At 32.7% G+C, this 26,548-nt stretch overlaps 3 protein-coding genes across 3 annotated transcripts; 2 read left to right on the plus strand and 1 right to left on the minus strand.

Annotated features, from left to right (window-relative positions):
* The first annotated feature begins 453 nt into the window (after positions 1–453).
* Positions 454–1,358, plus strand: LOC133307328 (cyclin-dependent protein kinase inhibitor SMR6-like). Its single transcript, XM_061507822.1, has one exon. It carries the CDS (start codon positions 731–733, stop codon positions 1,085–1,087), a length of 357 nt encoding a protein of 118 aa, XP_061363806.1. The 5' UTR covers positions 454–730; the 3' UTR covers positions 1,088–1,358.
* A 15,769-nt stretch (positions 1,359–17,127) lies between these two features.
* Positions 17,128–21,679, plus strand: LOC133307315 (coatomer subunit alpha-1-like). The gene is made up of 3 exons (XM_061507805.1): positions 17,128–17,447; positions 17,534–18,028; positions 18,357–21,679. Exons 1-3 carry the CDS (start codon positions 17,240–17,242, stop codon positions 21,308–21,310), a joined length of 3,657 nt encoding a protein of 1,218 aa, XP_061363789.1. The 5' UTR covers positions 17,128–17,239; the 3' UTR covers positions 21,311–21,679.
* Positions 21,680–23,950: 2,271 nt separating this feature from the next.
* Positions 23,951–25,393, minus strand: LOC133307307 (uncharacterized). Its single transcript, XM_061507796.1, has one exon. The coding sequence runs from the start codon at positions 25,391–25,393 to the stop codon at positions 23,951–23,953; it is 1,443 nt and encodes a 480-aa protein (XP_061363780.1).
* Positions 25,394–26,548: the final 1,155 nt, after the last annotated feature.

A 26,548-nucleotide genomic window follows, 5' to 3' on the forward strand; every position in this document is an offset into this window, starting at 1 on the left:
AAATTTATTGTGCTAACGTGTAAAATAATAATGAAAAATGAGTGTGATAGAAACTAGAAAGTCCAAATGGTTGATCGGCTTATAAAAACAAAAACAAAAACAAAAACAAAACACACACACACAAGTATTGCGCAGCAGTTGTTCATGACTAGATAATAACATGGTACTTTTTTCAAATTGGGATAATTCAAGCTCATTTACAATTATTTGGACAAGTCTATATGATTATATAATTAGTAAATCTTGTAATATACTTAAAAATTACTAAATTGATATGAAATGTAAATAAAACAAAACTTAATAATAGAATAGCAGAAAAAGTTATTAAAATAAAATGTTTAAAATTTACTTAATTAGACCAATTTCTCCCCAATCCTCCTGATATGGTTGAATAATATTGCAATATAAAGTTGTGTGAAGTGTGAAATTAAAAGAGTTTGGGTGAAGGTGATGATTCCCTACGTGCTACCCCACCTGAAACAAAACACCTCCTCTGTCGACTGTGTCTTTCTCTCTCTTATCCTCCTACCATTCTCAATTTCTTTATCTAATCCTACCATTCTCTAATTCTCACTCTTCCTCTCTCTCCTACCTTCTAACGCACGCTTTGAAAGCTTTCCGTAAAGTTTTCCTCCACACCCCACCTATCTATATATATACACGAACAAACGCAGTTTCACGCACTTCACGTTGAGTAATTTTCTCTTCTACTTTTCTCACCCCTCAAACCATGTCCACTGACCTGCACCTTCACCACGAGTTGCCCAAGCTCCGAATCTCCGCCGTCAAAATGGAAGACATCCACTCTTCCGACCGTAACATGTCCAACGTTGTCCCACAAGTCAAGGATGAAAATGACGCCGCAGTTTCCGCCGACGACGACGAGAGTTACCGGACCCCGACGTCGAAGGAGAGCAAGATTCCGGCGATACTGACCTGCCCGCCGGCGCCGCGGAAGTCGAAGGCCTTCGTGTCGTGCAAGAGGAAGCTTCTGGATGAATTTCAGTTCTTCGAGGTCACGAATAAGGAGGACATGGATGCGTTTTTCAGATCCACTTTTCCTAAGAGGAGCTGCCCTTGTACATGAAAATTCAACCTTAGCTTCCTCGAACGCTACCTTCGAACCTGTGAAACTACGTAAATTACACAAGTTTTGTTCTTTTTTTGATTTTTTTTTTTTTTTTTTTTTTTATCAATTCCTCTCCTTTCCTTTTTATTTTATTTTTATATGTTATATATATTTCACTTGTAAAAGATGTGAAATATTGGATCCCGAATCGTATATGTTCATTAATCGAATCAACATAACGTTGAATTCTCTCCAACCCCATCATCACTTGATTCATTATTTCCCATTTGTTTCTATGGTTTAGCTTGATGGTCTTTTCAATTATGTTAGATTGTGATTCTTGTTCTGGATTGTTTTTGTATGAATCTCATGAATGATGATCGTTCAGACCAACAGAAACGGTGAATTTTCAGAATTTAATGTTTTGTGTTTTGCCTGTATGATTCGTATACTTTTCTTTCTGGGTTTCTTACATGATTGAACAATATTTGTTTATGCTTACGGGTTACGTTAGTGTAATTATAATATAATTACTGAATTAATGAGATTAATGTTCTGAAAAATGGTAGACTATAGGGTAGATGAGGTTGGTGGCTTGTGTTACGTGATGGAATTGATTACTACTTTTTTTGTTTGATACTACTATTTTGGTAGTACCCAATGGAGTCTGTGAGCATTTTGGTTGGTTGGTTAATTTGCTTTGTGAATTGTTGATTACGATAAAATGAAGAGACATAAGGTTCATTTGTTTATGGGCTTTGACAATTATGCATAAATGTGAGTCAGGTTAAGTATTTGACCCGGCTTTGGGATTGATGAAAGAACTTGATTTTGTGCATAAGGGAGAGGAATAAATAACACGATGGGATGGATGAGATATGTGGTGTGAGACATGCTTTGTACCTTGTGATTTTAAATCACTATCTAGTTTTGTTTTGTTTTTCTTTTTCTTTTTGTCTTTTTATGAGAAATATATTAAATCTCAGCAAGGATGGAAATTATATTTATCAGACGCCATATTTGAACATTATCCCCCTCTATTGAATACTGTAATCTTTTTTTCCCTTGAAAATTTAGAATCTCAGCGTGGAGGATTTAATATGCAATTCAACTAGGTGAAGTGATTTGTTCTATCTAAATCTACCAGCTCATCGCCTAATAAATAATAAATTGAATTTCTAGTACTTGAATTTTTTATAATATTTCCCTTAAGATTTTTATATAAATATAAATCTTTGCAAATTAAATATCATGCTAACAATATTTTTAATCAAAGAGCAGTTCTCTCGATGTGGGTAAACTATTTTTAGTTTTACGTAAATACATAATGGCTGATAAGGTTTCAATTTTAAATGAAAAACCTCGTGTTAATTATGCAAGGAAACATCCGATTTATAGATTTAACATCATTGCCGATTTTTTGAGAGAAAAAAAAAGTTTAAAAAAAAATCATTTAAATAAATCACAAAGGCCAAACATATTCTCATCATTTTTTTTAAAATATCATTTACATATTAAAATCATAAAGTAAAATTTAATTATTTTGTATTTAAGTTAATTAAAAAATAAATTGATATTTTAGTTTATTAGCAAATTTATTAGTTCTTATATATACTATTTTCTGTCTATTCTAGTAGTTAAGAAAAGAAATTCCTGAAAGCTGACAGGTTTTAGAGTTAGGACTTCGTAATTAATTTAAAAATTGAAAATTGTTTCCCTATTTTTGTATATTTATATAAAATTAAACATAGGGGTTTCGTAAAAAATAATAATTTAAGTGTGGATTTCCCCTTTTTAAATTAGTAATAATTTAAATAATGTTTATTCTACTGTCATATATATCTCATATGAACACACACACAATATGTTTTAAAAATCTAAGAAACTCCGTTAACTGTTTGCTCCAACACTTCCAGACTTCAATTTTCTATCACCTGCAGGCCTATAAGATCTATGTATTTAATTATTACTCATGATTTAATAATAACCCAGACTGATATGAATAACATCTTAATTATAAGAAACTGTTAGAAAGTGTCTTGAGGCGTTCCTATCGAAAGAACAATTGGATAGGTATTGTAATAAATGCTGTTCTGTATTGCATCTCTCTCTCGATCTATAAATAAAATTTGCAGTTGAAATTATTTTAAACTAGACATATATGAAGTGTCTTTATCTATACTAGTTTGTTCATTTTAGCATTAAATTGATTTAATCCTAACACCGTCGAATTTGGGACAATTTTCTCAACACTATTTTTTTATTTTTAGGACTCGAACCCAATATAATATTGGGAGAGTCTTATCCAATGGGAACAATCCTCAAATTATACCAAGTCGATTAAAAAAAACTAGTGTTATTTTAGCATCAAAAAATTAAATTAAGCACTTAGGATGCATAAAAAAGGACATATCAAGGGGAAAATTGTGTTTTCATGATGAAAATACAAAATTCTTATTATCGTACAAAAGTACCAACCTTCATGATGTGTATGCCTTTTATATTTTATTTTATTTTTACGACATGTATGTATAACATTTTATCTTTCCCTGTGCATAAATAATGTCATTATTCTTTAAATAAAGATGATAAGTTTGATTCATGATGTATGTGATTAAAGAAACAAAAAAACTTTTATATGAAAGTTTACAGGTGAAAAATCTCAAAGTTCGCTTATGAAATATTCAATGTCGTTCAATAACTCGATCCTTTCTCCAAAGCAATCATTTTATAACTATAAATATATTATTGGCGTGCTTGAATTAACAGGGTTTTATATATAAAAAAACCGCTTTTATGATTTATGTTTTTTATATTTTAATATTTTTAATTTATGAAAAAAATTATTATTATTTTCTAAAATTTAACCTTTTATGAAGAACTTATATAAATACCTTAACACATTTTCCTTTAAAAAGGCCCTGCACTGCTTCAATCAATGACAACTTGTTACTAGTAGGAAAAGAACATCAGTTATATTTAGAGCATTAATATAAGCTTCATAGAAATGCCATCTGATTCCAAATGTCACGGGTATTTCTTCTCAAGCCTAAATCCACCCAATAATTAATTACATATATAGAAACCTAGCATCTAAATGAAAATAATTAATCCATGTCAATTAAATATTTTGTTGACAACGGGGCCAGGACCATATACGCATGTTCTCTCTCTGAATACGCATATATTTAATCCCACGGCTTCAATTTTACGTTTCTTAGTCTTTACTCTTTGAGATGTCTTAAAAGTTGGACGAGACCATAAAATAATGAGAAAAAGTTTAGTCACCGGCGATGAACATCATGGAGTATAAATCTCCAAGCTAAGCTAAGAATGTACCAATACTATAAAGAAAGAGAACTTGATCTATAAGCTAGTCTATACTTTATAACTTGGATAAGGAATAAAGAGTTTATAGACAACTTGGCTCATCATATTATTGAGGAATATACAAGCTATGCAAGGAGAGAGAGAGATGCTAATGTTATAAATAGAAAAGAAAGGTAAGGAAAAGCGCAAGTTTCAATGAGGATTGTTACCTTTCACAACTCAGTTAGGAAGAGCATATGTAAGGGAGGTTATAACTTATAAGCATAGGATGCGTCATTGTCACGAAAATGATTCCAGAAATGCAGATCCACCGCCAGGTGGGGGCTACGGCCAAGAGGATGTTCCTCGTGGAAAATACTTGAATGCATATATTGTACCATATATGTATATGCCGGCCCAATGGTGCAGATGTGCTTTTTTGGATATCACTTTCAGGGGTTTCATTTCATCTATATGTATTAAATACTCAAATATTTATAATTACCTGTTCTTAAAATGCATGGCATAAAATATTTAGCGTTTATCTTATACTTTAAATCAAGATTGTTAAAATCGAGATCTTTACTAAAATTAAAAGGGACTAAAAAATCGTAAAATCGTAATATAAAAAATCATAAAAACGTAAAAGTATTTGGGATATTGTTAAATTATTTTGATAAAAAAAATTGTCAAAATGTAAAATCGTATTGATAAATCGAGATTTTAACAATCATACTTTAAATGATGCTATTATTATTATTATTATTATTATTATTATTATTTGTGTTTAGGCATGCCATATTTTTTTCTTGTTTATTTACATTTGATAATCTTCAGCATGTAATAACTTTTAATCTGTAAAATTTCACACACCCCGTTTTAAAAATATAACTAATAAATCATTAAGTTTATATCAAAAAAAAAATTGAAGGCGAAAATATATATATTCGTGAAGGGGAAAAATAGTACACCTTGCAATATGTTGTTTATTGGGGTCTCAACCTTTCAAAGTATTTTTTAAAATAAAATCTTAAAAGTCAAACATGGTTCAAAGAATGCCAACTATTGAATTGGCAACTATACTACTAGCAATTCTATTTTCGACTGTTTATAAATTATCCGAAGTCGATGCTGATTGTGGAAGATAAGTGGGAATATAACTGCAAGTGATAAAATTACTCATGAGATATAAATGGGTAAGAGTATGAAAGGGTGAGAGTATGTGTTTGATATTTCTTAATATTATTTTTGAGAGAGATTTAAAGTCTTAATTTACAGACGCCCTAAATTAAACTAGTCCCAAAATGATAAACTGATTGGAATATATCAAAAAAAAAAAATGAATAAGTGAAAGTTTTTAGTTAAAATATAGTGTCAGAGCTTAATCCATTAACATTTGAAGGGTAGTCACTTTGATTTGGGTTTGGGCTTCCCAGAGATCATTTTCTACACGGCAGTCGTATGTACATCTGCAATTAAAAAGATGACAAGTGGATTAAAAAATATTTTTTTCTTTTTCCGTACGGACAACACAGCTTCTTGCTCCATTTTGATTGGTTAGTCGCATGAAATGTATTGTGCAACGGCTGCACAATAGATATTTCTGGGCTTCCCATGACCACGTAAAAATGATGTCAGAGCCAATAGCGATTGACCTATACCAATTAAGTAATTGACTCAGTCAAATATTTGGAGATGATAATTGGTATTTAAATTTGTATCATTTTAAATTTATATTGTGGAGGCAAGACTTGATCATTATTGATTGGTAACACCATGAATATTCATAGAAGCTTCGAGGAAATTAAAAGATATTGAACCTCGTATTCACTTATTAAGGTTGTTGCTAATTAGCGTATTTTAATCTCCTTTGGTTTCCCATGGCCATGAAATATGATACTGTAACAACTATAGATAAAAGAAAATTAGATTGAAAAGAGTTTAAATAAACAAAACATCAATTCTGTTTGCGATAGAGCAACTGCACAATGAATGACTTAATTATAAAACAAAACATTTGGGGTAGACAACAACTGTATGACTCAGCCGTCCCAAGAAACGTGATAGTAAAGTTATTGATTAAAAGATTAGCATTAATACTTTTTGATAGTATTGTTGCCTTTGGGGTTGTCTGTGTTGTGTTGGATCTCTTTATTACCGAAAGAAAAGAAGGACTACACCATCCAAATAAGACTGAGTAAAGGAAAGAGAAACAGAGAAAACACATGACATGCATAGTATTTATTAAGTTGTAACAAACAAAGAAAAGGAAATCTTGGGAAAGTGAAAGAAAAGGTGTCTCAAAACTTGCCATCTTATAGGATTCCTTTTGTTTCTGCATTGCCAGGCAACACATCTTGTACTTAATCTGTAAAAGAAGGGGCCTGAACGAACATTGCTACTTCATTGGGAATGGGAACTGAGTAGCAGTCACCACACATGGAATTTATTTATGTTATATATATGGAAAATATTAGCCTCCTTTTACATGAGGTAGCTTATCTCATTTTCTCTCACTTCGATTTCTGCACCTCACTTTTATTTTTCTTTTTCTTTTTTCTTGTAATGGTGAGACCCACCTAGTTTCTCTTTACAACATAAGATATCTATCTTATGTAAAAAGAGATTAATAAAACCCTATATATATATCAGTACTGGCCGGCCTTGCTAAAATATTATTTTCTCTTTTACATTATTCTTGCCGTTACAATTTTGCATAATACTACACACACCTATCTATTCATATTTAAAGCAATAATAATATTATTAGATTATCAAGCATAGTTTTATGTTGATAAGTAATTAATTATACTATTAAGTATTGACTACTAATCTTATAAGTGTATATATAATACCTTTTCTAATAATAATATGAATTCATTATTAATAAAATGATGAAATAACTAAAAAAGAGTAAAACAATTTATGTCATTGAAAAAAGTTACTTAACATGTCCAAATATATTAAAATAAACAATTTTAAAATTAAAAAATAAAACCAAATTTTTTTATTATTATATTTTGAATTTATGTAACTCTATTGCACTTTTCTAAAAACAAGCATTTTAGCAACTATATGTATGTTTTAGTTTATTTATTTTTGCACTTAAAAAATCTCAGTAAAATTTTTTATTTAAGATATTTTGATTATAAACTTTTCTAAAAGAAAAATTAAAATTAAAATATGTAATTGATGTTAATATTTTAATATAAAAAGTCATAATAAGATGTAAAACAATTCGTGCAACCATTTTCAAATAATTGTTTTTACAAGCACATGATATTATTTTATTCCAAATAAATATTTTAATTTCTATGTATAAAAAACTATATTTTAATTTCTAAATATTATGATTAAATAGAGAAATTAATTTTTTATAAAATACTAAAAAAAATCGATGTTTTAAAAATAAAACATGTATGCACATAATACTCAGTTATGCTGGTTTTTCTTACTTTACTAAATTAGTAATGCCATAGCGGCCCAAAAATTTGTTCGGGCTTTAAAACTGAGCCTGGTCCGCTACATTTACTAAACTAGTAATGTTGTATCGGCCCAAAAACTAGTAATGCTTAAAAAATGGAGCCCGAAAGCTATTGCCTATTGCTATGAAAGATCATAGGATCTAAAACTAATTATGAGAAAACCACTAGATTGATTTAGTGGTGAGGAGTTGAGGCAGTTTAGATAAGGTTGTAGGTTCAAATCTCAATTTTCTATTGTATAAAAAAAAGGGGAAAAATGTTTATCATTTTAAATAATATAAAGTTATATCATTTTAAGAGAGATCTAGACACAAAATAATATTTGTTTATTTAAAATTTAAATTAAAAAAAATCACTCACTTTTTCTTCATGAATTTCATTCCGTGTGTCTATCTCTTTACTAAAATAAAATAATGTAACTTATGTCATTTAAAATAACAAACATCAAACTCAAGAAAAAAAAACTAATGATGAGATGATGTGGTGCAACAGGAACTCGTTAAAATGGTGAGGAAAAGAGACTTTTACTTGTCTTAGATGATGTGTGGAATGAGAATGATGAATTTTGGCTTAGATTAATGACTTTGTTGATTGAAGGAGGAAAATGAAGTAAAATAGTCATAACCACACATAGCGAGAAAATGACCAACATAACAGGTACATCTTCATATTTCTTTTTAAACGGTCTAGATGAAGAACATTCATGTAAGTTGTTCACTCAAATAGCATTTCTTTTTAAAAGAATATTCATGTAAGGAAATGGAAAGAGTCGGAGAATAAAGAAACGATGGCAATTGGCAAGGAAATTGTGAGAAAATGTGCAGGGTTACCTCTAACAGCTAGAAGCATTGGAAGCTTAATGTATTTCAAAGAGTAAAAAAGGATTGGTTAAACTTTAGGATAACAACCTTGTGAAAATTGACCAACAAGGTGATAAAGTATTTCAATTTATCAAACCAAGTTATGATCACTTTACCTTCTACTAAAAAAAATGTTTTACATTTTCTTCATTGTCTGCAAAAGATTCCCTCATCCATAGGAGAATGTTGATTCAACTTTTGGTGGCACATAGTATTATTCGTTCATCGAATGGAAGCATATATTTTGAAGATGTTGGTAATGAGTACTTCATGGATTTAACACAGATCTTTCTTCCAAAATTTATAATGGGATATATCAGGTAATATCTTTTGGTCCCAAATGCATGATCTATCAAAGTTTCGTGCGGGAAATGATTGCCTAATAGTCAGTGAAAAGAACATCATATTGATGAATGAATTTGTCATCTTTCATTTAGTTTTCCAAGGAATAAACAGATTGAGGTGCTTCCAAGATCATTTAAAAATATGAATAACATGTTTGAGTTGGCTAGAACCATGTTACTGTCAGAGAGCAACGGCGGGTGCATTTTCCTTGTGTAGCTGAAATCATTATGGTCATTGTCTAAATCGTGTCCTGTTTATCTACCAAATATGTGCTTAATAAGATCTTATCTATGCATATTGTAATTTTTGTGTAACACCAAAGTCTTCCCGTGTATTCTCATATCACTTTCTTCTCTTTGTTGAACGTTGAATGTTAATGTTTAATTTGAATTCGTTAGCCTCCATGTACCCTTTGTTGAACTGTGAATGATTAGAGATGCTCCTTTCACTTGTTGCTAGATAATATATTTTAAATATTAGGAACCGGTATATCAAATAATTTTGAACTTTAAATGCTGAAAGAATCATCCCATCAAAAACCTTCTAACTTACTAGTGCTTCCATTTCTTGTCAGTGCAGTGGAGGGCTAGAGTTTTAGGTATTATGCTTAGGAAGTTTTGATGTCAGAGGCTCGACCATTTCTGAAACTATAATTTAACTCTCCAATAAGGTATAAAAAGAAAAGAGGAGGAGGGGGTGGAATACCACCCATTTAAGAAGCAATAAAGAACAGTGCCACACAAACAAGTTATAAACCTTTAGATTGATTTGGTTATTTGAGCTTATTTTTCTTTTAAAGAATCACCTTGCTGCTGCAGTTCATGAAGTATATATTGAGTTCATCTTCCTTGGTATAATCTTTCCCCATTAAAGCTCTCTTTCTCACTAGCTTTATCCTTTTGTCTGAGTGCTGAAAGGTGCAGGAGCTTATGATCAAAATTAATGAAAGGGAAGAAGAAGCTGCTAATAAAAGGAAGCTTGTGAGTTGAAAGTTGTAGTTAGAAAAATGAGATTGAAGAGAATGAAAAGGTGGCAAAGATTCCTTCATCCCTGCTATGTGAATCATGAACATTTTTTAAATACCTTTTTAATTTTTCTTGTATTCTCTGTATTAATAGAACCTAAGTCATGCATTGTTTCTTTATTTGTCTTGTTTCATTGGAAAATCATGGAGTGAAAAAGTGTTAGGAGCTTAGCTCTGCACCAAGTAGGGCCATCTTAACATGAGGAATGAAGATGGAACGCGCACTAGTTTAATATGAGAAGTTTTAGTATGGCATGAAGGAACATGATATAAACTTTGATAAAACAAAATTTGCTGATTAAATTATGCAGTGAATGTTAGCGCGTGTTTGGAATATAATCTGTTAGTCTGATATAGGTTAGTTGAGTCAAACCTTAACAAGAGATACTACCATTCAAGAACATCAATCCTTAATATGATATTATAGCTTCATTGATCTCTCTTTGTAATGTTGATGCCAAATTACTTTGTAATTACTATATGATCTTCCTATTGATACTATGTCAAGTTCCTATAGATGGCTGATTTGAACCGAACTGCAAAAAACATAAGGCTGCATTGGACATATCTAATGGATAAGTAAGGCTAAAAGAAAATAATAGACCACATAAAATTTATCGTAACACTCGGTACATTTGGCAGTGGGAGATGCATGTGTGTAGTCGCAAATATTGCAAATTTTTAAACCTTCAGGATCAGATTTTTTTTTTTTTTTAAAAAAACAAACATAAATAATGGTAAAATTGAAACTCGATGTAAATCCGTTTTAATTTATGAGGACAAAATGTTCGGTTTTATTAAAAAAATAATACTCGAATGAAAAACTGATACGACAAAAAACGAGAAGGTAAAGGCACGGTAAATTAGTGTGTTGTGTGTGATTGTATTCTGATTTTTTTTTCCTTGAAATTATTTTGTAGAATAATTAATAAAATAAGTACTTTTTATATTTTTATATTTTGAAAGTTAAAAGTCAAAACACAAAATAAAAGCAATTCAGATTTGTTCTCTAAAGGTGATTCTAAAAACAAGTGTTATTATACCGATCCAGATATTGACCCGGTTGAGGTACTGAGTCATTGGTCAGACCGATGGGTTATGGGTCGGATCAGTTAACTCGGATATATATAATTCTGAACATATAAATTTAATTATATCTTTCATATTTAAAATAAGTTAAACAAGGTTCACTGAATAAACTCAAAAATTATCTGATCACATTTTTATAAGTTCATAAAGCACAAATAAATGAAAATGCACGCTGTTACTATGTCAATTTAAATTGCAATTCAGAATTCCAATAAGCATACCTATCAATGACATTCAGAAGGACAGATGTTATGAACTCTTACTTTTCAAATTCATCTACATTAAAATGACATATGTCATATTCTTTTAATTTATTGTTCCACAAATTGCTTCAGTTTTGGAAGCTGAGATTTGAGATTATTGTCCGATTTTGGCTAGGTCCGATATACGACAAGTTCAATACTTGACTCGAACCGGTTCAATAGTCGACTGGTTTGCCGGATTCTAGGTCGAGTAGGATTTCATAATACTACTAAAAACAAAACAAAAAAAATATGATTTTTAAAAAAAAAGGAAAAGTATTTATCATTTTAAATGAGACAATTTTGTGTTATTTTTAATAAAATTACTGTTTTGATCTATTTTTGATTTTTTTATATATATATATATTTTTATAAAATTAGGAAGAAAAGAAAATAGAAGAGAGAGAATGCAAAAATGGACCAAAATAACATAGTTTCATTAATAATGACACAGTTTTTTTAAAATGACAAACATTTTTTTTTAAAATATTTTTTACAAAAGTATGAAAAAGATTTTTTTTTTAAACTAAAAAATTGATTTTAAAAAGAGTATTTAAACAGGCCCTCAAAGCTTGAAAATGAAATCTTTTTTTACTTATTAAGTAATAACACAACAGTTCTCAGTATTTACTTTTAGGGGGGCAATAATATTTTTTTTTTTTTTGATAACATTAAGGGGCGAAGCCCCAAACAAAAACAAACAAACAACCAGAAACAAAAAATAACTATCCAGGGTCTATACCCCTACAAGAGGAGATTCCCTGAAGATCGTGATCAAATAACTGAGCAAGGTGAAACGGCATAACTCTATGACTCCAATAATATTTAATAATGTGTAGGATGGTAATACATAATTTTCTTGCGTAATCACGAGAGATTTTAAATGGAAATATTTTGGGAAATAATGCGTATTCTTCTTAAGTATTCACGCGAGATTTTTTTTTATTTTTTTTAAATGAGAGGTTAACAAGGGTGGGAAATTAAGAATTGATAAATTATATATTTTGTCTTATTTCTTTATTCAAAGTTTTTCTCTTTATATTAAATATTGATAATTCAGTACAAATAATTGATTGAAGAAGTATGTAATCCAAAAAAATAAAAATAAAAATAGATTGAAGAAGTATATAAGAATTGAATTGAGTTGGTAATATTTCTTTCGTGGACTATTGATAAAGAAGAACAAAGAAATTATTAAAGTTTTGCTTTTTACTCAAAAAAAATTCAGTATTCATGCTATTTTAATCCTGTTTAACTCGGATTTTTTTTTTGTTGATACAAATATGATCGGATTTAAAATAAGAGTGCCCTTTCAATATTATTTTCTCAATTTTCAGACTTACATTTAATGTTCTATTAATTGTTGAGATATCAAGTAAAAATATATTAATTAATGAAAAAAATAATCAAGAAAATGAAAATATAATATAATTAAAGAATTTATGTTAATAAATTATTATTTTTGAATGATGAAAAATATAATTTAGAATAAGTGAATGAACCTGATAATTATGAAATTAATATAAAAATAAAAGTATAATATAATTAAATAATTTTAAATATATTATTGTACTATTTTTTTGTTATGTAGGATAATATTATAAAATTTTCCGATTATATGATATATTGTTGCATTTTTTGGAAATCATATAAGATATTGACCATTAATATATTCTTAGTTCATGACTCTTGTGAAATCAATCAATAAAATAAGAGGAATTAATTTATTTATCATCAAAATTTTATTGTTACCTTATATGCAGGCCTTTAAACACATGCTTTGATGCTTGAATCATGTTTTTTTTTTTCTCATAAGTAATCAAATTTTTCATTTCTTTTTAGTTCCATGTAATTAGAAGATGCTTACAAGGTAGCATGCGCAAAAACTATTTAAAGATATGAAAACTATTCAAAGTATTTTTTTTTAAATATAACTGTTATGGATTTGACAAAGGTTCATATTCTAGAAGGACCAATAAAGGACAGAACGAAAGGAAGGAAATATTCTATTAATGACGATCTAATCCAGACAGCTAAGCAGTTGGACTTGAACTCCCCAATATTCCTAACAGTTGCCAGGTAACCTCTATAAATAAGGGGTTAAGCTAATAATGTATACAGATTCTAAATCCTCTCTTTCTTAGCTGTCACTGTCACTGTGCACACACTCCACCCTTCGGCTATACCATTTATTATAGTATACAGTGATCCGTTGATCTCTCCTACAAATACCTGAGAGAGGACACACAGATCCAACAGAAACATACCAACCATTAGGTTGGTTAGACATCCTGATTTATCATATCGGAACAATAACTATTTTTTTGAGGCGAGTCATTCTCAGATATCTTCAAATATATATTTGGTGGGAATTGAATCTATTTTCTCTCACTTACTCAATTTGTGTTACCAATTGAATTACACTTATTAAATTATATATATAAGGCAAATTATATTTATTTATTTTTTACATTTCCTTATTATTAGATCAAATCATCAGTTTTCAATTAATGCTATTTTGTTATAAGAAATATAAGTTTTTTTTTTTTTTTTGTAAATAAGAAATATAAGTTTAGACTAATACAAACGGTTTGTAAGAGAATTATAAAAGAGAGAGAGAGATTGGAAATATATATTTCCCTTTTTATTTATTATATATATTAGGGAAAAATGTTACTACAGATAAATTATTTATATTTATTCCCAAAACGACGTCGTTTTGGTATTGAAATCTTAAAAAATTACAAATATAAAAATTATTATAACCCTGAAATAAATTAAAATTACAAAAACATCATGATTTTCTCCCTAAAATGACGTCGTATTGGGCTTACTGCAGATAACTTATCTGCAGTAACTGCAGAAAAAGCGTAACACTATATATTACTATAAAATGTGTTTCTCTTTTATCATATCACATGAAACAGCAGCTCTTGTGTTATAGACCTAACAAGTGGTCAATCCCACTATCTAGTAAAAAAAAAATTGTACGAACTTTGATGTCTTACAAAGTTATCTCTTATTGGTCAGGATGAATGAGGCTTTTGTGGGGGAAATTGCTTGGCAGATACAATCGGATAAAGATATCCTCTGGGTTAAGGTGCTAAGAACCAAGTATTGTGGCTCTAGGCGGGAAAATGAGAATCTCATGAGTAAAGCATGGGACTCGCGATTGTGGAAAAATGTGTGTAAGGTTTGGGAGAAAATTAAACAATATGTAGGATGAGAGGTAGGGGATGGGAAGTTAATCAATTTCTGGACTGATAATTGGATATCAGAATTAGGTCCATTGATTCACAGAAGAATAGGAAACATACCAGAGCAAGAAATCTGCAAAAAACCTTGCGATCTAGTTAACCAAGATGGTAACTAGGATTTTAGTATCACTGGTAGATGGATATCAGAGGAGGACATAAAAATAATTCAGAGTCACCTGACCCCGCATCTTAAAGAGTGGGTGAAGGGAATGGATTTAGTGTTAAGAATGTCTACCATGCAATCTCTGCAGAAATATGGAACAGAGCAGGAAATCTTCAGGCAGAAAAAACATGGAGGAATTTGTGGAATTGGAAAGGACCACAGTGTATAAAAATATTTATGTGGAAAATCCTTTATTTTCGTCTTCCCACAAAATCTTGGGCTGCAAAATGGAGTGACATTGAGGAGACTTGCCCCATTTGTCGTGAGGAACCAGAAAGTATACTACGTGTATTAAGGGATTGTACAGAGATATACAATTTATGGGAAAATACAATACCGAATGCATGGAGACATAATTTAGTTGAACGAAAAAAATGGTGATGATAAAATGGGAACAAAAAATTGGAGATCCACCTTCTTTGTTTACATGCTGGTTAGTTTGGAAATGGAGAAATCCAAGGGTTCATGGAGAGGTAATTCCACCTATGGAGATATGCAAAAACATAAGAGACAAGTGGCTGCAGGACATTCAGACAGCAAGCGCTAAAGTGGTTGGGGCTGGAGGTAGGAGATAGCTGGTAGAGATGTATATTAAATGGGAGCCTCCAGTGGATGATTGGGTTAAAATTAACACGGATGGTTGGAGGGAATTCTGGACCAGCAGCTTGTGGAGGAATTTGTAGAGATCAGGCAGGAGAGTGGTTAGGAGGCTTTGCTCTAAAAATTGGCACATGTAGAGATCAGCCCTCACTGCTGAATTTTAGGGCGTTCTCAAGGCATTGCAACTAGCTTCGGAAAGAGGACTTCATAAAATCATTATTGAAACTGATTCAACATCTGTAATCACTATGCTTACCAAATCTGATAATGAAGCCCGAGAGAATCACATGGTGTCTCGCATTCGAGCGTGGATCAAGAAGGATTGGAGAGTTATGTTCCAACACTGTTATAGGAAGAAAATGTGTGTGCTGATTGGTTGACAAACTACCACTTGACTCAAGATAGGAATTCTAATTGTGTTATTTTTTATAATATTCATTTAGATCTTAGTGTCTTAGTATCAGGGGATTTGGCTTCTGTTAGCCATAGGTGGCAACAGTGACTAAAGTGTCAGTGTTGGCCAAAAAAATTACCAGACTGTCACGCCAACCGTAAATTTTGCTAAAATGTCACGTGACATATTTCGCTACACTGTGTAGCGAAATATGTATGCAAATAATTCGCTACACAGTGTAGCGAAATATGCCACGTCAGACTGCTCAGAACCAAAAATGCCATGTGTCGAAATTGTAGAAATTCGCTACCCTATGTAGCGAATTTCTTCAATTTTGACACGTGGCATTTTTGGTTCTGACGTGGCATATTTCGTTACACTGTGTAGCAAATTATTTGCACGCATATTTCGCTACACAGTGTAGCGAAATATGCCACGTGGCATTTTGGCAAAATTTACTGTTGGCATGGCAGTCTGATAATTTTTTTGGCCAACAGTGACGAAATGATCACTGTTCCGCCATAGGCGTAGAGTTAGTCTTTTGTAATTTGTTGGTTGGGGCTATGCCCTACCAACTACCAAAAAAAAAAAATTATTTCTTATTGCACGAGAAAATATTTTTCATATAAAATATAAAGTTATTAGAATTGGTCTAACAGTGGGGAGTTTGTGTGTCTACCAAAAAAAGAAGAAGAAGAGGAGTTTGTGTAATTTGTATTAGGTTATATATTCAAGTTAAAAATAAATATAAAATATAGGAATGAATAGAAAAAACTACAAGGGATTAAGTAATGAGATATGATATTGTTATTACCAAATAGGGGCAGGTTATATTTACAAACTTTTTTGTTTATAAACTCTTACAAATTATACTATGTAGGACCGGTCTTACATTAATCTCACAGTGTACGACCGGTCCTACATTAGTGTAATTGCAAAAAAAGTTTGTAAACGGATCCTGTCTCTACCAAATAATGTTATTATCATATCTTAACCGTTGATTTTTGTTAATCAACGGTTATCATTTATTGCGAATAAATAATTAATTAAAGAATTTGATTTGTGAATGTTTATTGACGAAAATTAATGGTTAAGATATGATAGTGACATTGATAGTAATATTATTTGGTAATAAAATATCATATTCCTTAAATAATTAAAAAAATAAGAGTGTAAGTGATTCAAAATAATAGGATGGATTTTATTTTATTTTTTAAATTTTTCCCTAAAAAATATAAGATAGGAGTCAAGTAAGTAGTAACGTGGATATTCTTGAAAGGAGAGAGGGTGACGAAGGATCCCAGATCTCAATCCGATCTACACACAAAAACCCTCTTTCTTGTTTGTTAGTTCTTTTGATCTCCATTCTCTTAACCCTAATCTCCATTTCCATTTCAACAAGATGTTGACCAAGTTCGAGACCAAGAGTAACAGAGTGAAGGGCCTCAGTTTCCACACCAAGAGGCCATGGATCCTTGCCAGCCTCCACAGCGGCGTTATCCAGCTATGGGATTACCGCATGGGAACACTCATCGACAAGTTCGACGAACACGATGGCCCCGTCCGTGGCGTTCATTTCCACAATTCTCAGCCTCTCTTTGTCTCCGGAGGTACTATCAATTTCTCCATCTATTAGATCTGAAGCTTATTAACCATTTTCAGTCACTAATGATTAGGTTTTTCATCGTGATTTTAGGTGATGATTATAAGATTAAGGTTTGGAACTACAAGCTGCATAGGTGTTTGTTTACTCTTCTAGGACACCTTGATTACATCCGCACCGTTCAATTTCATCATGAGAACCCGTGGATTGTGAGTGCAAGTGATGATCAAACCATTCGCATCTGGAACTGGCAATCGCGTACTTGTATATCTGTTTTAACTGGCCACAATCATTATGTTATGTGTGCCTTGTTCCATCCTAAAGAGGATCTTGTTGTTTCGGCCTCTCTGGATCAGACTGTTCGTGTTTGGGATATTAGTTCTCTCAAGAGGAAAACTGCTTCTCCTGCAGATGACATACTGCGACTCAGTCAGATGAACACTGATCTCTTTGGTGGTGTTGATGCTGTTGTTAAGTATGTGTTGGAAGGTCATGACCGTGGTGTCAATTGGGCTTCATTTCATCCCACACTGCCTCTCATTGTGTCCGCGGCTGATGACCGCCAAGTCAAACTTTGGAGGATGAATGGTAAATGTGAAACCTATTTATTTTACATGGTGAGCTGTCTGGATAATGATGTTGCCAAGTGACCTGTAGGTCACACGTTCGATTCGTGTGCTGAGCGGCAGCTCTCTTGCACTAGGTTGCCCTTATTTTTAGTATTGATGCTATTCTGATTAACATGTTAACATAAGTGTGTTGAGAAACTTAGATGTATTTGTTGGGGTGAAAACGAAATCTATTGTCAAGCTAGTTTTTGGATGCATTAGATCTTGTAGTATATAGTGAAAAATAAACTTGTAGTATTTGAAGTGATCTTGTTTATGCTGATAATAAAATATGTCTCTATTTTCAGACACAAAAGCATGGGAAGTGGACACTTTGAGGGGGCACATGAATAATGTTTCATGTGTTATGTTCCACGCCAAACAGGATATCATTGTGTCAAATTCTGAAGATAAAAGTATTCGCATATGGGATGCAACGAAGCGAACAGGGATTCAGACGTTCCGCCGGGAGCATGATAGGTTTTGGATTCTTGCAGCGCATCCTGAAATGAATCTGTTGGCAGCTGGTCATGACAGTGGCATGATTGTTTTTAAGCTGGAGAGAGAAAGACCTGCTTTTGTGGTTAGTGGTGATTCTTTGTTCTATACAAAAGATCGGTTCTTGTGTGTCTACGAATTCTCAACACAAAGAGATACACAAGTACTTCCATTTCGGCGACCAGGCTCTTTAAGCTTGAATCAAAGTCCGAAGACTCTTTCCTATAGCCCAACTGAAAATGCATTTCTTCTGTGCTCAGATGTAGATGGTGGATCTTATGAGTTGTATTGCATATCAAAGGACAGTTACGGTAGGGGTGATGTGCAAGATGCAAAAAGAGGACATGGAGGATCAGCAATCTTTGTTGCTCGTAATCGGTTTGCTGTGCTTGAGAAGAGCAACAATCAAGTCCTTATAAAAAATTTGAAGAATGAGATTGTTAAAAAGAGTGTCCTTCCAATTGCTGCTGATGCTATATTCTATGCAGGAACAGGAAACCTGCTGTGTAGGTCAGAGGATAGGGTTGTTATATTTGATCTTCAGCAGAGGATTGTTCTTGGTGATCTTCAGACCCCTTTTATCAAATATGTTGTATGGTCTGATGACATGGAACATGTTGCTTTGCTCAGCAAACATGCCATTATAATTGCTAGCAAGAAACTCGTGCACCAATGCACCCTCCATGAGACAATCCGTGTAAAAAGTGGAGCCTGGGATGACAATGGTGTGTTTATTTATACAACACTAAATCACATCAAATACTGTCTTCCAAATGGAGATAATGGGATCATAAAAACACTGGACATTCCAATTTATATCACACGGGTTTCTGGAAACACAATCTTCTGCCTGGATCGGAATGGAAAGAGCAGAGCTATAATTATTGATGCAACTGAATATATTTTTAAGCTTTCCCTCTTGAAGAAAAGATACGACCATGTTATGAACATGATAAGGAACTCACAGCTTTGTGGGCAGGCTGTGATTGCTTATCTTCAACAGAAGGGCTTTCCTGAGGTTGCCCTGCATTTTGTGAAAGATGAGAGAATTCGGTTCAATTTGGCTTTAGAGAGTGGGAACATTCAAATTGCAGTTGCATCAGCTACAGCAATTGATGAGAAAGATCACTGGTATCGTTTAGGGGTTGAGGCTCTTCGCCAAGGCAATGCTGGTATAGTAGAGTTTGCATACCAGAGGACCAAAAATTTTGAGAGATTGTCTTTCCTTTACCTTATCACTGGTAACGTGGAGAAACTATCAAAGATGCTGAAAATTGCCGAAGTCAAGAATGATGTGATGGGGCAGTTTCACAATGCCTTGTATATGGGCGATGTTCGCGAACGGGTAAAGATCTTGGAAAATGTGGGCCATTTGCATCTTGCCTACATCACTGCTTCCATCCATGGGCTAAACGATGTTGCAGAACGGCTTGCAGCTGAACTGGGAGATAATGTTCCATCTTTGCCCGAGGGAAAAATACCGTCTCTCTTGATGCCGCCATCACCTGTCATGTGCGAAAGTGATTGGCCCCTTCTCAGGGTCATGCGGGGCATGTTTGATGGGGCGTTTGACAATACAGGCAGGGGAGTTACTGATGAAGAAGAGTATGAGGCTGCTGATGGTGATTGGGGTGAGGAGCTTGGCATAGTTGATGCAGATGGCCTACAAAATGGAGATGTTGCTGCGATTTTGGAGGATGGAGAAGTTGCTGAAGAAAATGATGAAGAGGTTGGATGGGAGATGGAGGATTTAGAGCTGGGTCCTGAAGCTGACACCCCAAAAGCTTCTATCAGTACTCAATCTTCAGTTTTTGTGGCCCCAACTCCTGGCGTGCCGGTAAGCCATATATGGACTCAGAAATCATCTCTTGCGGCTGATCATGCTGCTGCTGGAAATTTTGACACCGCAATGAGGTTACTGAACCGACAACTTGGGATAACAAATTTTATACCCTTGAGATCCATGTTTTTTGATCTTCATACTGGCAGTCATTCCTATCTGCGTGCATTTTCTTCTGCTCCAGTCATATCACTTGCAGTTGAAAGAGGTTGGACCGAGTCATCTAGTGCAAATGTAAGAGGACCACCAGCACTTCCTTTCAAATTGTCTCAATTGGATGAAAAGCTTAGAGCTGGTTATAGGTTATTTACTTCTGGGAAAATCAATGAGGCTCTTCGGACATTTGTTAATATTCTTCATACAATTCCTTTGATTGTCGTTGAGTCAAGGAGGGAAGTGGATGATGTGAAGGAACTGATTATCATAGTCAAAGAGTATGTTTTGGGTTTGCAGATGGAACTGAAGAGGAGGGAAATTAAGGACAATCCAGCTCGACAGCAGGAGCTTGCAGCTTATTTCACTCACTGCAACCTTCAAGCACCTCACTTGAGGATAGCTTTGCAGAATGCAATGACTGTCTGCTTCAAGGCAAAGAACCTTGCCACGGCTGGTAACTTTGCCAGGAGGCTACTTGAGACAAATCCTACCATTGAAAGCCAAGTTAAGATAGCACGGCAAGTGCTGGCAGCTGCAGAAAAAAATATGACTGATGCTGCACAGTTGAACTATGATTTCCGGAACCCATTTGTAATTTGTGGTGCAACCTATGTGCCAATCTATCGTGGACAGAAGGATGTCTCTTGCCCATATTGCACTTCTCGTTTTGTGCCAAGTCAGGAGGGGCAGCTATGTACTGTTTGTGATCTTGCAGTTACTGGGGCAGATGCTTCTGGACTGCTCTGTTCACCTTCCCAGATACGCTGATGAGCTACTGGACCAGGAGCTTTTTTCTCAAATTTTATTTCTGGTCAATTTTCACCACTAGATAGATCCCTTCTGATTAGTTAATATTTCAATGGTACTGTGGTAGATGCAAGAAATAGTCGAGAGAAATTATTTTTTGCCCCTTTGCTTTCTCTTTTGTTTAGTTGAAAATGATTTTCAATGTAATAAATCCATTTCTTATCCTGAGTGTTAGTTTTTCATACACAAGAAAGTGAAAGATTGTACTTAGATATTATGGGCTGTGGAAGACATACAAACGCGCAGTTTTATTTGACAAAGTACATATTATGTCTCTGTTTAGTTGCGGTTCAGTCCTTTGGTTGTCAGAAATATGTTATTTGTCATTAGTCGAGCATCGCTTATTCTTTATTTGATGAAAAAAGTGTTTATCCTTTTAAATGACATAATTTATATTCTTTCATTCTCATAAAGAAGTGGGATCACATTTTTATTTTTTTTGTCAACTCTCTTTCTTTATCTACCTCTCTATCTATCTTAAAATGACACAATTTTACATCTTTTAAAATGATATATACTTTACCGTTGTTTGATTGTTAGTACATGCAATTTACTTAAAGAATCTAGGAGTACTCGGTGACCATTGAGAATCTTTATCTTAGGAAATAGTAGATCATACACGAGGAAAGTTATCTGCACATTTTTTTTGTCATCGAAAGCATTTCTTGATCTTGCATTGTTAGCCCGCCGGTTGATACAGACGCGGGGTGTAAACTCTGTTAGGTAGTATTTTAAAATTGTACTAATATCCTAAAAATAACTCACAAATTCTGTCGTCAATGAATGCCAAAATTAACTCACTAATGCTATTGTCAATAAATTCAAGCTAACTAATTCTATGGTGGATAAACGCCAAAAATATGTGTAAGATTTGAAGGGTGCGATAGCCCTCTTAGGACTGAATGTAGTTATGCAGCGAAGCATGGAATATTTGAAATCTTAATTTTTTGTTATTTTCATTTTGTCCCTGGATGAAATAATTTGGCTGTTTTTTAAAGTTAAAAAGCTGTGTACAGAAATAATTATAAAACTAATATAAATATTTTTGCTTAAGCTACATAATAGATTTAATTATCGATGGAAAGTTTATATTGTTTATATTTGATTTTTATTTATTTTGTTCAAAAATTTCATGTTACAAGTTGTTTATAAATTTCAAAAAATTAAGAATTTATCTGTTTAATGTTTAACATTTATTTTTGTATTTTTGAATTGTAAATGATAGTATGATACTAGCCAATATGTCTATTAAAACTTGTTCATTTGATTTTATTAATTTATAAGGGATTATCATTTTTGCACGGTGACAGAAAGATAATATTTGCCTTTGAAACAAAAAATTCAAACTATTAAGTTTTTTTTAAAAAGAAAAAGAAAAAAAAGAACATGAAAATCAATGTGAGAGGAACCGCAGATATCATTTCTATGGCAGATGGAGAAATCATATTCCCTTTATATATTTACAAAAATGATCTGAATATTTGGACACATGCTAAAAATAATTGAGTTATCAACAGCAAATTCTATCGGTGCACGTGAAATTACACTTATAAAGAAATTCAACTTTCAAAAATTAATTATGAGAACAACTATTAAATATAGAGAAATGATATACTTACCCCTAAAAAAGTTTATCACCTATACCACCAACCCAATCACCATTGATTTCCGTCAATCTAACGGTTATTATTTATTGAAAATTATTGGGTCGCATTTATTATTTAATTATTAATTTCCAATAAATTCAATAAATTATAACCGTTAGATTGACGAAAATCAATGGAGATTAAGTTGATTGTAAATAAGTATATCCGAACTATTAAATATATTACAGAATAGTCAATCCTATTTTTCTGAAAGCATGTAAAAGATGATAGCATCCAATTCCAAGCACCTGTCAATAGCAGGTTTCTACATAAGGTCTTCCTTCCTTTGCACTGTATAGAAACTGAGTGAGAAAGCAATTCATATAATCAGAATATCATTAGGTAAGGAGATAAGACTTCGTTTCAGAAGCTCAAGCTCACATATGAGACGCTTTATACATCTTTAGCTACAGGCACGTGACTCTATATTAGATTACTTGTGGGCTGTGGCCACCAAAGAGTCATGTAAATGACTGCCAGAGAAAAACCTCAGCCTATTGTCGCCTACAAAATTAAAAAGTGTACCCTTCTCAATGGCAGTGCTTGAATTTTTCAAAATGTGTAACAGAAGTCAAATAGTTGTACAAATATTTAAAATTCAGGATGATTCTTCGAATTTCATATAGAATTACACATCTAGCAGCTATTTGGTCTCTAATATCATTGCTCTGGACTATCACATGACATGGCACATGAAACTAATAATCACACTTAAAATTGCATTTGGTTATTTTTTTCGCATATTCCCAACAAAACAGCTACTTCTTCACAAAGGAGCAAGGGGATCTGTAGACAGAAGAAATTGCTGTCTGCATTTTTTAATGGAAAAATATATATAATATCATAAGTTGCAATTTAGTTATAAATCAGGACTACACTTGTGTGTAATTCTTCACACATACTTCTATAATATTCTTACCTGCCTTGGATAAGTTTAAGGACAAATTTGAGAAACTCAAAGGTGGCCATGCTGGGCAGGGAACAATCCTGGCAGAAATCCAGTAGAACTTCCAAGCTTTACATCCGATAATAACCTGCTCAGGCCCTCTTTTAGGGCAGGGGAAAGTGCAGGACAAGAAGTCAAAACATCAAGTGATTGGACCACACCCTTTCTGGCAAGTAACTGAAAAGCTGATGAGACGCCTTTAACTATGATACCCTTGTGTTCCACATCATAGTGGTCCACAAGATGTAGCAAGAATTCAAGAAGAGTGCGGGTCATGTCACTGTATTTTGGGATAGAATGCACCATCAACAAAATTGCAGGCTCAATGTTCATGATATTATCCACCCCTTCGTCAAAGAAGAGCCAATCATAAAACAAAGCAAGTTTGGCTTTGGCCTCAACATAGTTCTTCCTACATGACTTCAAAAGCCAACCAATAACAGCCCATCTAGGAAGAACATCAGATTGAATGATTTCATTGGGAGGGTGGTGAGCACAACATATAAACCGAACAATATCAATTATGACAGTCTCTCTATCCGGCTCATGGAGAAACTTTCTGGCAAACCACATCTGGTGCCTCTGCTGATGCCCCAACTTCACATGTGTAAGCAAAAACCGCAATTGGATCTCCATTTCAGGAGTGATCCTAAGTAAAACATACCTACTTGAAGTCCTGGTGCAGAATATCTGCGAAACATTGTTGAATCCTAAAGTGTGAAATGCAGATGGATTCAACACCAAGTCTTCCAATATAGCCTTAAACTCAGAAACATGAACCAAATCCTGCAGCAACCGAATAAAATCCCTCCCAATTTTCAAACACAAATGAAACTCCTCCCTCACTATTTTGACACAAAAACTAATCTCCAATTGCCTCAAAGTTTCCAACTTTTCAACATCGGGTCTACAATGATCAGCTAAAACTCGAAGAAAGGTATACAATGCACTAGACAAAACATGGGGTCCTTCATCTAAGAAGCATTGCCATTGATCCAAGAAGAGGGTAACCAACTTGGAACACAGCAACAAATTGTCATCACTGAAATCCCCAGCAACAATTTGCCTCATAAGGGAAAGCAAGAGATTATCGTAACCAATTCCCAACACATGAACCATTTGCTCAGTGACCCAAAGCAATTGGTTTTTCACGGAACCAGTGAGCTTCGGGTACAACTGGTGAACGATTTTCACAAGCATATTGACAAACATGGCATACCCATCAGTGACGAGGGCGTGCATATGCTTCATGTGGGTTTTGGCAAAATGGGGTTCACTCAAAACGCCATGAAGGATTGCGCGGTTGAGCTGAGTGTACTCATCGGGTTTTGGAATGGCTAAAGAGAAAGGAGGTCTCAACTTTGGTTCGAGTGACTCGAAGGCTTGTCTCAGAGACACTTCGAATTGGTTCTCGGCTTCGTGAGGTGCCTCGAGGGTGAGTTTCGAAGCCATGGAAGAAACAGAGAAGAAAAAAGCAGGTTTTGAGAGAAGCGATTCTGAAAACGCTGAAAAACACGACACAAAGACCCTCGTCGCTTTGTTCGGATGATAATTTTTTCTTGTTTCAGAATTTGTTAGCGTGGGCTTTATCATAAAATAAAATTAAGGTATGTAATAATTTAAAGATTTTTTAAATTACAAAAAAGGAATTGAAGTAAACAGTAAATCTGCTTCTCTGAATAAAGTATAATTAAAAACTATTTTACTATAAAAAAATAAGAAATTAATTTTATTATATGAGGAGAATATTTTTTTCCCTATTACACATATTTTGTAATCCTATGCTACTTTATTTGATAAGATGTTTCGTTCTGTCTCATCGATTGCATATTTTATGTTATTATAATTTAATATTTAAGGTTTTTTATCTTTTATTTTTTCAAAATTACTTTAAAAAATTATTTACTAAAAAAAAAACATTGCAAGCATCATCTAAGATTTTAAATAAACAATTATGTTGATTACACAAAAATTAAAAAAATATATTTAATAGTTTAAAATTATAAATTATTTTTAAATTACTTAAGTACATATGTATCTAACATAGCTCGAATTCATTGCAAGATTCCAATATTATGACTTTACGCTCACAGTAAGATTGCCTACCATATAAGAGTTAAACGGGAGGAAAAAAAAAAATTTAATATAAAAAAATTAAAAAATAATAATTTAAGAGTATAAATAGGTGTGATTTAAGGAGAAAAAACTTAACGTAAAAAGAAATTTTTTAAAGCAAATATAAAAGCATATCTTAATATAAAAGCAAATATTTTTAAAGTATATACACAAAATTTTAAAGTAATTAATAATTTAGTTTTTTTATTAAAACAGAAAAGGAATTTAAGTCAACAGTGAATCTACTTCTCTTAAGAAGGAATAAAATATAATTAAAAAATATTTCACTCTAAAATAAAAGAAAATAATTTTAATATGGGGAAACGGTATGTCGTTTCGTGAAATGATCTTACTTCCTTTCAATCTCATAAAAATGTTGAATCTATATCTTTAAAAAAAATTTCTCCCAACTCTCTTTTTCATGATTTTTTTTTTCTTTTAAAATAATACACATCTTTTACGAAATTTCTTCCAATGACTCTTATTTTTTCT

Source organism: Gastrolobium bilobum, unplaced genomic scaffold, assembly GCF_033153095.1.
Source record: "Gastrolobium bilobum isolate Gb01-03AN ecotype WA unplaced genomic scaffold, APGP_CSIRO_Gbil_v1 utg23374, whole genome shotgun sequence".
NCBI lineage: Eukaryota > Viridiplantae > Streptophyta > Magnoliopsida > Fabales > Fabaceae > Gastrolobium > Gastrolobium bilobum.

Bases quoted from the DNA above. Each gene is read 5' to 3' on its own strand.
- LOC133307307 (XM_061507796.1), bottom strand. From the start codon at position 25,393: ATGGCTTCGAAACTCACCCTCGAGGCACCTCACGAAGCCGAGAACCAA.
- LOC133307315 (XM_061507805.1), top strand. From the start codon at position 17,240: ATGTTGACCAAGTTCGAGACCAAGAGTAACAGAGTGAAGGGCCTCAGT. The intron at 17,448-17,533 runs GTACTATCAATT...TCGTGATTTTAG, and splicing joins GCCTCTCTTTGTCTCCGGAG to GTGATGATTATAAGATTAAG. The intron at 18,029-18,356 runs GTAAATGTGAAA...CTCTATTTTCAG, and splicing joins CAAACTTTGGAGGATGAATG to ACACAAAAGCATGGGAAGTG.
- LOC133307328 (XM_061507822.1), top strand. From the start codon at position 731: ATGTCCACTGACCTGCACCTTCACCACGAGTTGCCCAAGCTCCGAATC.